This window comes from Leptosomus discolor, chromosome 12, assembly GCF_034619465.1.
Source record: "Leptosomus discolor isolate bLepDis1 chromosome 12, bLepDis1.hap2, whole genome shotgun sequence".
Classification (NCBI taxonomy): domain Eukaryota; kingdom Metazoa; phylum Chordata; class Aves; order Leptosomiformes; family Leptosomidae; genus Leptosomus; species Leptosomus discolor.
Window position 1 is genome coordinate 22,886,063 of NC_141402.1, and position 13,492 is coordinate 22,899,554.

General features: G+C 51.6%; 1 protein-coding gene across 1 annotated transcript; it reads left to right on the forward strand.

Moving 5' to 3' along the window:
• Positions 1 to 7: 7 nt before the first annotated feature.
• Positions 8 to 12,898, forward strand: LOC147414658 (coiled-coil domain-containing protein 40-like). The gene is made up of 18 exons (XM_086472187.1): positions 8 to 126; positions 1,311 to 1,479; positions 1,663 to 1,853; positions 2,376 to 2,459; positions 2,548 to 2,767; positions 3,602 to 3,756; positions 4,581 to 4,703; positions 5,104 to 5,225; positions 5,948 to 6,191; positions 6,299 to 6,481; positions 7,722 to 7,967; positions 8,708 to 8,921; positions 9,475 to 9,644; positions 9,769 to 9,860; positions 10,463 to 10,583; positions 11,247 to 11,435; positions 11,647 to 11,805; positions 12,566 to 12,898. Exons 1-18 carry the CDS (start codon positions 28 to 30, stop codon positions 12,809 to 12,811), a joined length of 3,027 nt encoding a protein of 1,008 aa, XP_086328313.1. The 5' UTR covers positions 8 to 27; the 3' UTR covers positions 12,812 to 12,898.
• Positions 12,899 to 13,492: the final 594 nt, after the last annotated feature.

Here is a 13,492-nt window from a genome sequence, read left to right on the forward strand (position 1 = left end):
GGCACAGGCCATCCCCAGCCCAGCAATATGGAGGAGGCCGCCGGTGGCGCAGCAGAGGGCTCTGGGGTGGAATCCGGCTCCGCTGCGCGGGATATCGTCCGAGTTCCGTCGCCTCTTGCTATGGAGGTGATTTCCTTCAGAACGTTCGCGGGGCAGCATGATGTTCCTACGCTCTCCTTGCAGAGTGATGGCTTCGTGGAAGCAGTTTCAATAGGGAGAAGTAAAACAAGGGAGCGGTTGTTGAAGTCTTGCCCTGCCTATTAAAAAACCCAAGTTAAATGTAGTTGTAGTTCTGTGTGTCAGCAGCGTCCTGAAGCATGTGCTTCTCACTCAGCTCCCAGATGGCTGTAGGCATGTTAAACGGGAGGTTGCCCCCATCTCACAGACACACGTATGGGGGCTGTGTTCGAGGTTGGTGGTGCTAAGTTTTTTTTGTCTGTTGGTACTGCACGATATTTGAATTTGGCAAATGATGGTACGGGATAAAACGGTGTCTCTTTAAAAAGAAGATAATAGTTTGGCTACGTGTAGCACCAGCTGGAGGACTAAAATCCCTAAGGGCATTTTTTTAAAAAATAGACGTGAGCCAGAGACACATCTGAAATTAAAAGTGGTGTGTAGAATTTTTGTCAGGATCTTTACCGTCTTCATGCTGCCTGAGTGACTGTTTTTGTGAACGAGATTAAACTTCAAAATTAAACTCCCATGACAAAAAGCAGTTGTTACAGCACCGTAGCATGAGCATTAAACCAAATGCACAACCTGCTGTAACGCTGCTATTCTGCTTTTTGCCTGTGTGTGTGCTAGGCAGTAGAGGCGGAGAATGGGAGCGACAATGAAGAAGAAGGGTCCATTCCTCTGCAGGACCAAAAAGAGACATTTCCCCCAGCAGAAAGAGGAGCTACAGAGCTGTTTGTTAGTTCTGCAGAGGTGAGACACTAATAACACACACAATCTTATTCACAGAAGGCATGGCCGGTATTTGTAACTTCAAATTCTCCTGGGGCGGTTTTGTTGCTGCCAACACAAACCCGACCAGAACTGAACAGAGAGAAGCTAACTGGTCAGGCACAAAGTCTACAAAAGCTGTGACAGAGCTGGAGAGGTTCCTCTGTTGTGCTGCATGTGGGTAAAGGTGGTTTTTGAATCGGCAGAGGCACAGCTTTGCCAGTGTATCTGTGGGCTGAGTTTAGAACAAGGCCCTCTTGCCGATTCTGTGTCTGCCTCGTTCTTGTCTCGTGATGACAGAAACAAGCAGATTGTCAGGGCAGACTGAAAAGCTGTTTCAGGTGGTGGATTTTACGTTTCAGAAAAAATCCCCTGAGACTTTCTTGGACAAAGTCGAATTAGACAGTTGTCCTCCTGCGTTGGGTGACATGGAGCAGCCAGTAACCGAGAGAGAAAACCCTCCCCTTCCTTCAGGAGCTCCTCAGCAGGTGTCTGCGTGGTCAGCGGAGCGGAACAGCTGCACAGAGTCAGGTATCCTTCAGTCCCTTGCTAACAGTACAACACTCCATACCACCCGTCAAGCACAGTTTCTAGTTTTCTCCCTTTCTCATCATTGTTAGTCCAACTGGAGGCACAACGCTTTGAAATCTAAGCATTTTCTTTGTCTTTTTCTTCTCTTTTTTTTTTTTTTTTTCCTTGGGGGGTGGGGTCCAGGTGACATTGGAGAACCCATTTCTCTCTGCTCAGAGACTGCCTTTGAGCAGTTGGATCAGCTCACCAGTGAGCATGGTGACCAAAGGCGGGAACAGGCATGCCAGCAGCGTGGAGCTGAGGGGCACGAAATGAGTGGAAGAAGTGAAGAAACCGTAGAAGAAACAGAGCTGGTTGTCTTGGATCTAGAACATGTGAGAAGTCCTCCAATCTTGTCGTTCTTCTTCGCAGACCTGCTGTTTTTATTTGTATGAAATACACAAGGTAGATTGTCAGCAGCGGCTCAGCCATAGGCTGAAACCACGTGTTTAAAACAGGCTTTTGCAGAAGTACTGACTCCTGAGCGTGTCTGCTCCCTCAGGGTTAACCCCAAACGGGAGGCTCAGGAGGGAGCCGTGTAGTGGGTAAATCTGATACTCCTCAGTGCTCCTGAAAGAGAAGTACTGTCAGCAAGAGCGAGGGGATGGGCTCTCAGAGGCAGCTCTTCTGATGTGTTTCTGACTTTCAGATATCCTCAGTAGTGGCTTTCTGCTGTCAACAAATACCCACTGTGTAACTCCTCTCACTCGTTACAGTGAGCGTAGCTAAAGGAAGAATGCAAGGGTCTGTGGCAGAAAATACGCTGTGTTATTTAACAGCGGGGGTAGCAGTAAGGTTTCTTCATAATTTCTTTACACAAGTACGTTGACTTGTATCAATGTCATACTTCTTGACAGCCTCTGATGAGAAGATTCCAGGCTGCCCTGAAGAGTCACCTCACTAAGCAGATGGAAAAAGTGAGCCTAGAGCTTCAGGAACTGGTACGTGGCATTCTTACTTTGCCTTCCCGCAGCAGCCCACCCCTGCCCGAGCTGAAGCCAGGTAACTGGTTTCCTCTTGTGTTTGCAGAGGGCAGCAGCGAAGAAGGGGCAAGCAGAGAGGGAAGAGCTTGGGCTGGTTCTTTACGGAGCGCAGCAGCAGCTGGCCCGCCTGCAGCTGGAACTGGAGAAGAGCCACGACCGCCGTTCTCAGGTGGCCACAGCACGTCAGCAGCTGGAGGAGGAGCTGGAGGGCCTCAGGCTTACTTACAAGCAAATGTGTCAGAACACACACGATGAACGCCAGAAAGGTGACCGAGGCAGCCCTTGCCGGGTTTCCTGGCTCTAGTACTGTGTGGAGAAAGGGATTTATTTGAATCCAAGTCAAGCATTGGATTGAAAAATACAGTAACATTGATCAGGAATAAGACACTCGCTGAAACCTTTCACAGGTATTCCTGGTTGTTTCTAAGACCGTGTGGCTACCTTGTACTTCTAAGAAGGTCTTTAGGACTAAAACTGTTCCGGGCAGATGGGCTGCTCTGTGACTTAGAAGGAGGAAGATCCTGTCGCTCTGTTACGTTTGCCTGTGTCTCTGTAAGGGTGTGACGAGATCGCAAAGGTCGTGGGTCGTGAGGGGCACGCGGGAGCCTGAGAGTGCCATCTGCGTGGGAACCCGTCCCAGCCAAAGAAATGGACTTGACTCATGCTGGTTGTGCTGCAGGCCTGTGGGTAGGGGACAGGAAAACAACTGTGATGGCGAGGGTAGCTCAGCGTAGGATAAACTGCCTAGAAAGGTTTGGCAGGTTGCTGAAAAAAATAGAGAACCGTTCAACAGACTGAGAAAGAGACAGTTCTGTTTTGGGGCAGAGGAGTGGAGTCACAGCCTCCCAAGGCCGCCCCTTCTTTGATCTCCTGGGCTTCTGAGTGCTGGGAAGCAATGAATTGCTTACCAAGATATTAGCTGTGCTTGTGGAGCTGTACTCCAAAGCCGATGCACATTCACATTTCAGGGGGGCTGATTTGGCTGGTCAGTGTGCGAATTTGGCTTTGGGTGCTTCTGTGTTTCTTTCCCTTTTACCTCTGTTTAAAGTGTGTCTTACAAACATACTTTTCTGTAAATATTTTTCCCCCTGCCTCCCCAGTCTCTGCAATGCAGACCCAGGTTGAAAACTTGGCCTTGCACCTCTTCTACATGCAGAACACAGACCATATGCACCATAATATTTTACTAACGAAACGGTCGACAAAGAGGGCTGAGCTGGAGAAGGCCCAAGCTGACGTGGAAAAGAAAAAACAGGTATCAAGTAAAACTCTCTTCTTTCAAATAAATAAATGAATTCAGGTGACAGCTAGCGGCGAGTCTCGGAGGACGTGCTGCCTTGGCAGAAGGAAGGCTGTAGTGAATATACAGACACCATGGAAGGTGCGTGGGGATATTTTCCCCAAATAATTGAAAATGAGAAGAATCCCCACCACCAAGATAGTGGCATGTACTGAACAGAATTTTTTTATGAGCCTTATAATAGGAAGTAGTAATCAGTAGTGATCACTCTTCACGCAGGCAACGGGGGTGTGGGGGCAGAAAGATATTTAGCAAAGAAGTATCGTATGTTGAAGTCTGGAGAATTGCTCTGAGTCCCAAGGAAGAGCGAACTTGGAAGGTGAACTGAGTGGTCGGTGTGCTGGAGCTCCCTCTGCTGCCTCCTGCTTGCAGCAGGACACCAACTAATTACTGTTGATGCAGAATTGCGGGCAAACGGTTGAGATGGAATGGGTTTAGATGGTTTTTAACAAAGGATTTTAAACCATAAATTATCAAGATTCCCAGCTGCTGGAGAGGTGGCGCAATGTAACCCATGCTGGCAGGGATGACTGCTGCTTCAGATCTGAAGGACCAATTTCCTACTGTGGGTGGAACGATAAAAACCAGCAAAGAAGGTTTTGTTCTCTTGAAAATTGTCACTGCTGCATTCAGGAGTCGTTTGGATAGGAATGGAAGAGTTTCAGTAGGAATCAAAGCTAACTGAATTCATTTTCAGCCCAAGTTATTGCTGTAGAATTTAGTTGGTTAAGCCTGAGATTATGTTACTCATCCTGAGCTGTTTGGCTCTGCCTCTCTAGGATCTTCTGGTAGACCGCTTGACCCGGAAAGCCTACGAGCTGCAGGAACAGATTGCTCTGTTCGAAGCTCAGTTTGTGGCTCAGGCAGAGGACACAAAAGTAACTCGGCAAGCAGCAAATGAGGTAGGAGAATGCTTTTTTTTGCTTCTGGTTAATATTTCCCTCTGGAAGGACCGACCCCGTTGGCTCATGCTCACGTGGTAGCTACAGTGTAGGACAGAGTTGTATGATCAGTTCCTGTTTGGAGGAATGAAGACTTTTTTGTTTTGGTTTGTTTTGGTTTGTTTTTCCCTTTGTCCTCAAGAATTGCCTATAAATCACTTCCTCCCCCACCCTCTCTGCATTTTTTTCCTTGCAGACCTATGATCTGTGGTCGGGGGTGACCATAAACCAGAGGCACGTTAGCTGAAGCTGTTCCTGCCCAGCGTATTATGAACACACACACAAAAAAGGCATTGTAACGTGAATTTGGTTTCCCAGCCTAGTACAGATTTATCCTGTCTACAAATCCTCTCTCCCCCAGGCTTGTATGGAGGTTCAGGCTATTAACATGGAGAAAAAGCGACTGATGAACCACTGGAATAGCAGCTTGGCGGGAATGAAGCAGAGAGATGAGGCCTATATCGCCACCCAAGCGCTGCTGAGGTACGGTATCTGAGAACAGTCCCAGGAGAGACCTCACACGGGTTGGACGGGAGGGATGCTGAAAGGGGCAGTGCGTCTCCAGTTTATTGCTGCGCGTGCAGGATATGTCAAGCAGAACAAGTTTGCTGCTCTGAAGCACGTAGTAAGGTTAAAGGATAGGAAGCACAGTTCTTCGTCACTATTCTGTATCCAAAACACAACTCTCCCCCCAAATGTGTGGGGTTTTTAAAGCTGTTTAGAGTTTTTCTGTTCATATTTTAGTCCTTTAGAAGAGTTCCTTCACCTTTGCAACATCTCTCAATCCAAAGAGCTAGACTTCAAGAGGGATTTTACCTGTCGCTCTCAGTTAGGGTTTTGTGATGCCTTCAGAAATCATCAGGAAAACCGTCCTGTTGTTGCCAAAGGAAGCGCTTATTTGCTCTGGAGTCAGCCTGGCTGATTCCCTGCAATGTGCTTTGATGGTGGCATCCTGGTAAGAGTGGGGGGTGGGGACAGGACTGAAAGCGGGAATTAATTTTCCTACGTACGTTTGCTTTTCAGTCTTCTGTCTCCATCCATCTTCTGATGACTCTGCACTGTCACAGCAGGGTGGCCTTTGTAAAGATCTTCCTCCTTGGTCTGTTGTCGCTGCAGTAGCGTGTTTGAAAAGAGGAATTTGTAGATGACTGTTCAGTGCGTGAGTCTACCCCTGTGGTGATTTTCCATCCTCTTTGCCTCTCCAGCAAGTACAGACATGACCTCAAGTCCCTAGAAACGGACATCCATGGCTGTAGGAAGTCAATCAGGAAGGAGGAGGAGAAGAATGAGTTGCTTGTCGCCATCCTGAGCCGTTCACAGAACGATGCCAACATGACAAAGAAGCTGATTGCCCAGTGCCTTTCCAGGCAGGAGGCCTTGAAGGTGGAATCTGGCACCTACGCTCGCGTTCTCCACGAGACAGAGCAGGCCCTCAACAGGACCAGGATGGTGAGGAGAGTTACTTGGAAGAAGAACCTTTCAAATCAGACACAGATGTTTAATCCCCTTCCCCAAACAGTTGTAGTGACTCTGTCTCCTGTCTTTCCTGCGTTTAGGATCAAGCTGTTTGTCTGAATCAGTTGCTGTCCGTCAGTAAGGACATAGAGAAAGGAACTGATGCCAAAGTGCAGATGGAGAACGAGATCATGGCAAAGCTTCAGGACCAGATGGTGTCCAGCAAAGCCACAAAGCACTTCTCGCAGCTGGCTGCAAAGCTCCGTAGGAGAAAAACAGACCTGGTGTGTTATCTCTTCCGTTTGGGAGGGCGGGGGAAGGAAACCGCCCTGAGCGGTGTTTCTCAAGTGTGTTTCGTCCGCGCCTTCATTCTGCTTTTCAGACCTGAAGTTGAAGGTCTGCTGAGTTTGTGACTTCAGTTTGGTTCTTCCAGTGCTCTTAGTGCGGGATTCTGGTGTACGCGAGAGGGTTTGGCCAAAAAGGCCTTGACACATAATGTACTGTTCTTTCTTTACTTAAAAAACGGGACAGAATGATGAATTCTGGAAGTTTTTACCATAAAGTAGTACCAGTTCTTATGTATTGGAGGAAGACAGTGGATATGTAGTACTGCTGTACTCCACATTGAACTAACCTGTATCTCTGTCCGGCATCATGGAATGCGATACAGGCCTGCTCTCGTTCCTGAGTGAGGATTACAGCCCAAGGAACAATCGAACCAGACCCACAGTTCTTTGTGGCACGATCAGTTGCTCTCTTTGGGAGTGTGTAACTGGAACAGATAGAAAAACGAGAAGATCCAGCGTAGTGTTTGTGGTGTTGAGTTGTGTGGGCTGGCACTAACAAGGCACCCACACCTCTGTATTTCTGCGGGTTACTTCAGCCTGGCCCTGGGATTTTTAAATCAGGGGCATTATCTTGAGCAAGAGGAAGAGTTCCAGGGCTGGCTTCCGTTGTGAGAGAGGGGCCCCCCGCCCCCTTCCCACAGGCACACCAACAAGCGGACACTCGCGTTGTCTCCCATCAGCACCTGCGGTGCACGGCTGGATGTAGCCAGAGAGTCGTGGCCGCTGGCGACGCGGGGGCAGCAGAAGTCACCCGGCTGCATTTGCGCTGCGCTCAACAGGCACCCGCCTTTCTGGCTGCTGCGGTGGTGGTTCGGTGAGGGACGTGTTTGTCGGGTGTGGTGGAGAATGTCCTGCTCCGGTGAGCCGGGCAGCTGGAGACACCCAGGCAGGGCAGGTAACTGCAGAGGTGATGAGCGCGGCCTCTTAAAGGCTTTGGGATGTTTGGGCTCCTTCATGCTTTTCAGCCGCCTTATGGCAGAGGTAAATGTTGGTATCTCCGTCAGGAGATGGAGAAACAAAGGTACAGAGCGGGTAAGTGGCTGGCTGGCAGCTTGTGGCACAGACCTGGGAGGAGAATCTAAATCCCCTGACTCCTGTGCCTCGGGAAGCGGGCGTTCCAAATCAATGGGCTGCTGCTGGTGACAGTAATTTGTTTTCTGTCTGTTGGCGTTCCTAGGAGCTGCATTTTTCCAAGGCTGAGAATGATGTGGCCCAGGTTATTCTGAATGCAACTCATACCAGCTGCAGGCTGACAGTTCTTCAAAACACACTTTGTCAGCTGGACAAGGAAGTGAAAAATACCCGTGACCTGATCAGCTGCAGGGAAAGCGAGATTGCAAGGTGCAGTCTCCTGACCGAGAACAGGCAAGCGGTGCTCAGCCAGTACAACAAGAGGTTGGAGAAGATTCTTGCGCGGCAGGGGGTATGTACATTCCCATTTCAGTCCCAGGCTTGATTTTATTCTTTGTGGTGACCACAGGTGCCCCTGATAAATGTAACTGTGTAAGTGCTGAGTAGTTAAAACTTTCAGGCATCAGTATAGAGGTTTAAAAGCTGCACTAGTTAATGTAAATGTTTACGTCTGTCAAACAGCTCTTAGTGCACGGGGGGAGGAGCTGGCATGAGGGAATTGTGAAATGAGGGTGTGCCCAGCACAGATTTCTGCAGGGAGTTGTCTGCGCCCGATGAAAACGTTGAATGACATCAATACTCTGGGAGTAACTAGGGTCTCATCAGAAAACCTGCAAATCCTGACAAGGGGCGAATGGAGCAGGCGGGGTGATGTAGATCACTTGGTGCTTGGCCCCATTCAGCTGATAGATACCCAGGTCTGCCCCTGGCACCGTGAGCTGCAAGACCTTTATAGAGCCCAATGCAAGAATGAGTGCTGTGGCAGACTCTTGGACACCCAGGTGTGCCTGTTGTAGGAGCTTAGGAGGTCCCTCTCGCCCCAGAGCCTGAGAGCTGTTCGGGCTTCCCTTGCATTTGTTCCCGTGAGGTCAGGAATGATTGGTCCCATCCAGCTCCTGGGAAATAGAGGCACAAAGGAAGTAACAGTATAGCAGAAGTATTCGGTAGGCATCTCAGCAGCTGGACTGGCCTTCTGCAAAAAGTGCTTCAGCAGCTTCTGCCTGATTAATCCCCAACCTTGCCCTCATCCAGGGTCAAGAACTGGGGCCACTGGAAATGGAGATCAACAAGCTGTCCAAGCAGATAGAAGAATATCACTCTGAGGTGATGACGCTACAAAAGCACTGGCTCAATCAGCAGCAAGAGCTGGTCAAGTTAACACACCAACGGGAGGAACAAGTAGCCTCCCTGGATATGTTAAAGAAACGGATCACAGTAATGCAGCAGAAGAAAGTGCGCAGGGAAAGTAGGTCATTCCCCAACTCTTTTTAAAACGTTCAGCTGTGAATGGAGGAAAAAGGGAGCGAGGGCTTACGGACGGGTGAGCCAGACCTTCACCAGAGAATGCGCCGTGCTCCTACGTCCGTGTGAGCAGTAACGCAGGCGGCCCCAGCACTGCTCTGGGGCTACGAGCCAGGCACCTCTGCTGCTCTGCCTGGCGTTATTCCCTGTCCCGACTGATCCCGCTGCCTTAACGGGCACAACCGAACCGAAGTGGCCGTGTCACGTGCTACACTTCTTAAATAACATTTGCAAGTAGTTGGTGGGTAAATGTCCCCACCACGATGGCGCTTCCCTTGGCTCAAACCAGCTCTTTTCCACAGCAGTCTCCTTCAAAACCGTATTTGGGTTTTGGGCTTGTGGAAAAACGGTTTGGCTGGGTACGTGGGACGCAGGTGGCTCTGCAGGCAGCGTTGTCTGGTCTGATGGCAGTCTGTCACGCCTTGCCTGTGTTCCACCTGCTGCTTGTGGGAATTTTAAGACTTTTTTTTTTTTTTTTTTTTTCTGTTCACCTGTAGATGAAATTCAGCAGGAAACAAAAGAGCAGAAGGACATCGAACGTCACATGAGGAACATGTCCAATGACTTGATAAAGCTGAATGTGTTGATCCACAAGAACAGCAGCAGCTTCGAGGAGCTGCAATATGGCAACACGATCACCGAGAACGAGTTTGTGCGCTCTCTCAAGGTACAGACATCTCATTTCCAGGTCTCAGCCTCCCGTGCAGATCGGAGGCAGACAGTGACCGTGTAAATCTTTCTTAGTCTGACCACGTTGTGTTGTCTGACAATGTTATGCTTCCCAAACCTAGGCAGCAGAAAAAGAGTCGGTTGAGATGCAGGAGAGGCACAGTCAGCTGACTGAGGAGAAGGAAAGACTCCTAAACAGCCTGGTGGAAGCAGAGTAGGTACCAGAGAGGTTCTTGCTTTGTGCCACCCTCTTTGAATGTAGGTGTCCATGTCACCTTTCCTCTCTGCTCATCGAACTGAACCAGCAACAGCAAATGTGCTTCTGTCCTTCTCGGAGAAGATGAAAGGAGTTTCATGGATTTTTGGGCGCAGAAGCTGAAAGGTGCTTTAGCTGTCTCTGCAAGCAGCGAGAGCCGTGAGGATGTCGGCTTTAACAGTTCCAGCAGGCTCGTGCTGGACGTTGCTGAGATCTGTATGGGGTGACTCTGCCTGCACTCTCCTCCGCCAGTCACTCGGAGCGAGCGTGCTGCGCTGGGCAGCTCACTGGGGTCCACCAGCCCCCGGCAGCCTGGGCACGCTTGTTGTTAGTCACCGTGCCACCACCGTGCCACGTTGTGGATGGCGGAGCTCCCTGTCTGGTTCCACGCTGCTCCTGGCTGCCCTTTTACGTGTCCCACGTGCAAACCCTCAGGTTCTGCTGCACCTTCAGCTCCATGTTCAGGACTGAGCTCGGGAGCGTGCTGCCACGCGTGCACAGGGAGCGAGCGTCCTCTCGGGCACTGACAAAGGTGCCGCTTTCCCTTTCTGTCACTGAAGGCATCAAATCCTGCTGTGGGAGAAGAAGATCCAGCTGACGAGAGAGATGCGTGCGGCGGTGGAGTCTGAGTCAGGGCACGGCGAGCTCCACGCCATGAGAACAGAGATTCACAGGATGCAGGTGAGCCCCGGGGGAGGAGCACTGGGGAGGGGAAGCTGCACACGATGGATTCAGCTTCGGCGTTGCTGAAGGCAGGAGATGAGAAACGGGCTGGGGAAGCAGCATTGCCAGGCCACAGCAATGTTGGAAATCGTACACCCTCCAGCTGGGCCGAATGAAATACATCCAGCGTGCGTGCTCTTCGTGCCTTCCTTGCGCCTGCCGTGTAATGGGCTGCAGCAGAGTCTAGAGACACCTGAGCAATCTATTTAAAACATAATATGTTTGCCACCTTATGCCGTGACCCCAATTTATAAGCAAAGGAATGTTGATGACTAAATATTGCATCATCTTAATCACTGGTTAGGGAAGCCTTCTGTCTTCTGGCAAAGCAACTCTTCCCTTTTGTTCCCAGGTTACTTTACTCTTCTGCTTTTCCTATTGCTAAGGAGTTCCAGTGAAACCTTTTGAAGATTACTTTAGACGAGTTGATAATCCAGCCCTTTGCTTTCCAGATCCACACAGGGCAAGCCGGGTTTGGGTTTAGAGCAAATTTGGCTTGCCAACGCTCACGTGTCACGTATGTCTGGTTTATGTGGAGGGGATGTGCCGCACAGAATCGGTTCGGTGCCGTTTGTGAACATTTGTTATTTTCAGCCTATTTCATATCTTGACACACGGCAGGTCCGCTATGGCCAGCTGATGAAGCAGCAGGAGAAGATGATTCGTGATATGGAGGCATCTGTTTCTCGCAGAGAGGTGATAGCGCTTCGTGGAGAGGGTCAGAACAAAAGAGACAAGAAGCTTGTCCCCAAGAGCGTCTTCCACTGCAAGAAACAGGAGCTGAGAAAGAAGATCAGCAAAGCCCAGAAGGTGAGCGAGCAGAGCAGGGCTGCAGGAGTTCACCGGGGCTGTAAGGAGCACCAGGGTGGGCTGAGCGCAGACACGCGGGGTGTCGGGACACAGACGGGACAGGCTTTGGAGGCTCCTTAAAAAACCCCACAGGAGAGTTCTGGGGAGATGGCTGGGAGTGCAGCTGGACGAAGAACCACACTCTGCCCTTTCCTTCTCTTCCGTTTGCCAGAACGTTCAGGACTGCAACGCAACCCTCCTGGAGCTGGAGAGCGCCCAGGCGTCCCTCGGTGCCGCCTTCTCGGAAAAGCAGCGAGAACTGCGCAGGCTGGAGGCTGAGTGCGACGGCCTCGATGCAGACGCAGAAGCTCGTCGGAACAGGAAGCGACGGGTGAGCGGCTCCGCTCCCTGGAGCTCGCGAGCCCGACGGGACCGGCTGCTTTCTCCTGGTGCCAGCTCCCCATCTCCCTGTCTCGCCACCATCCTGAACTGAGTGTGCTTGGCATTTTAGCGGCACTTTAAGTTAACTGAGCACACCTTGAGGGCTCATGGGGGTCCTGAATTGGGGCTGCAGTTGTACTCTTAGTGAGGCAGCATTCACCTGGAGACATCAGCCTGAAGGACATGGTTTGTGTCTTGAAAATACCCGGTCACAGCTCTCCTCTGTGAGCGCTTTCTGGCTGCTCATATGTTACAGATTTGAGAGCCAGCTGAAGGTCTTGAATGGCCTCCTGCAAAGGTTGTAAGTTGGTCAAACTCTATCCTGGCGAGGGTTGCCCTGTGCATGCAGGTATTTCTCTGGTTTATGGAATTCTGTGATGAACATTTTTTTTTTTTTTTTTTTTTCTATTAGCTGAGGTGTAGATGTGGTGCTTAGGGACACGGTTTAATGGTGGACTTGGCAGCGTTAGGTTCATGGTTGGACTCAATGATCTTAAAGGTCTCTTCCAACCTAACCACTTCTCTGGCTGTACCCGTTAGCAGCTGTTCTGCCGCTACAAGGGGGACTTCATAGCCCTGTCCCTCTTCAGAAGCCCTTCCCTTTCAGAATGTGATGGTTCCGGTACCGGTGACAAAAGTCACCTGCCTTTCTTAGTGCTTTTCTCTCTGCGGCCTGCTGTCAAAGCAATTTCTGTTGTTGCTTTCCTCAGAACCTTTTGGAGATCGTGTCCTACCAGACTCGCCGGAAGCACCTGCAGGCGCTGAAGGAAGGGACGTACACTCCCCTGTGCCGCACGGAGCAAGCCTGGAGAAATGAGCACCAGAAACTGCGCCACCGGCTCCAGACCATCGATGCCATCGTCCAGCAGATCCAGCAGGACCATCCCCAGCACTACCGGACTCTCCAGTGGCTCAGACAGTGCTTGGGCTCCAGGCTGGGCTCGCAGGAAGCCTGACTGCCACGAACCCCATCCATGTAACCCTCAGCTCTTGTTCTGCTGGAGCCTGCAGGCTTTGTAAATAAACAAATATCTAAAAACTAAGTCTGTGTAGCAGGTAGTGGTCACCAAAGCTGTAGCAGTGCAACTGATTTTTGTTTCCTTGGCTGCACAAGGGTGGCTTCATCCCTCCCCCTGGCCTGGGGCGCTGGGGGCAGCCGCCCCCTTCCCCTCCGGGCCCCCCCTCTCTCACCGCCTTTCCCTGCAGCTCCGGGAGGCGGAAGGCCCCGGCCCCGGCGGGGGAAGGCGCCCGCCCGCTCCCGGGGCCGGTCCCGCCCCGCAGACGCCTCCGTGCCGTGGGGCCGGTCCCGCCGCGCCTGCTGGGAGGCCGGGCCGGGCCGGCGGGGCCATGGCGGGGCCATGGCGGGGCCGGGGCTCCCGGCCGCGCTGCTGCTGCTGGCGCTGCTGGGCTCCGCCGCGGCGGGCAGCCCCGGGGCCGCCGGCTGCCAGGTGCCCCCGGGCGAACGCTTCGACTGCGGCCCCGAGCGGCTGCTGTCGCGGGCGGACTGCGAGGAGCGGGGCTGCTGCTACGCACCCGCCGGCTCCGGCTCCAGCCCCGGCTCCGGCTCCAGCCCCGGCCCGCCCTGGTGCTTCTTCCCCAGCGGCTACCGGAGCTACCGGGCGGAGAACCTGACGGCC

Bases quoted from the DNA above. Each gene is read 5' to 3' on its own strand.
- LOC147414658 (XM_086472187.1), top strand. From the start codon at position 28: ATGGAGGAGGCCGCCGGTGGCGCAGCAGAGGGCTCTGGGGTGGAATCC. The intron at 2,768-3,601 runs GTGACCGAGGCA...CTGCCTCCCCAG, and splicing joins ACACGATGAACGCCAGAAAG to TCTCTGCAATGCAGACCCAG. The intron at 8,922-9,474 runs GTAGGTCATTCC...GTTCACCTGTAG, and splicing joins GAAGAAAGTGCGCAGGGAAA to ATGAAATTCAGCAGGAAACA.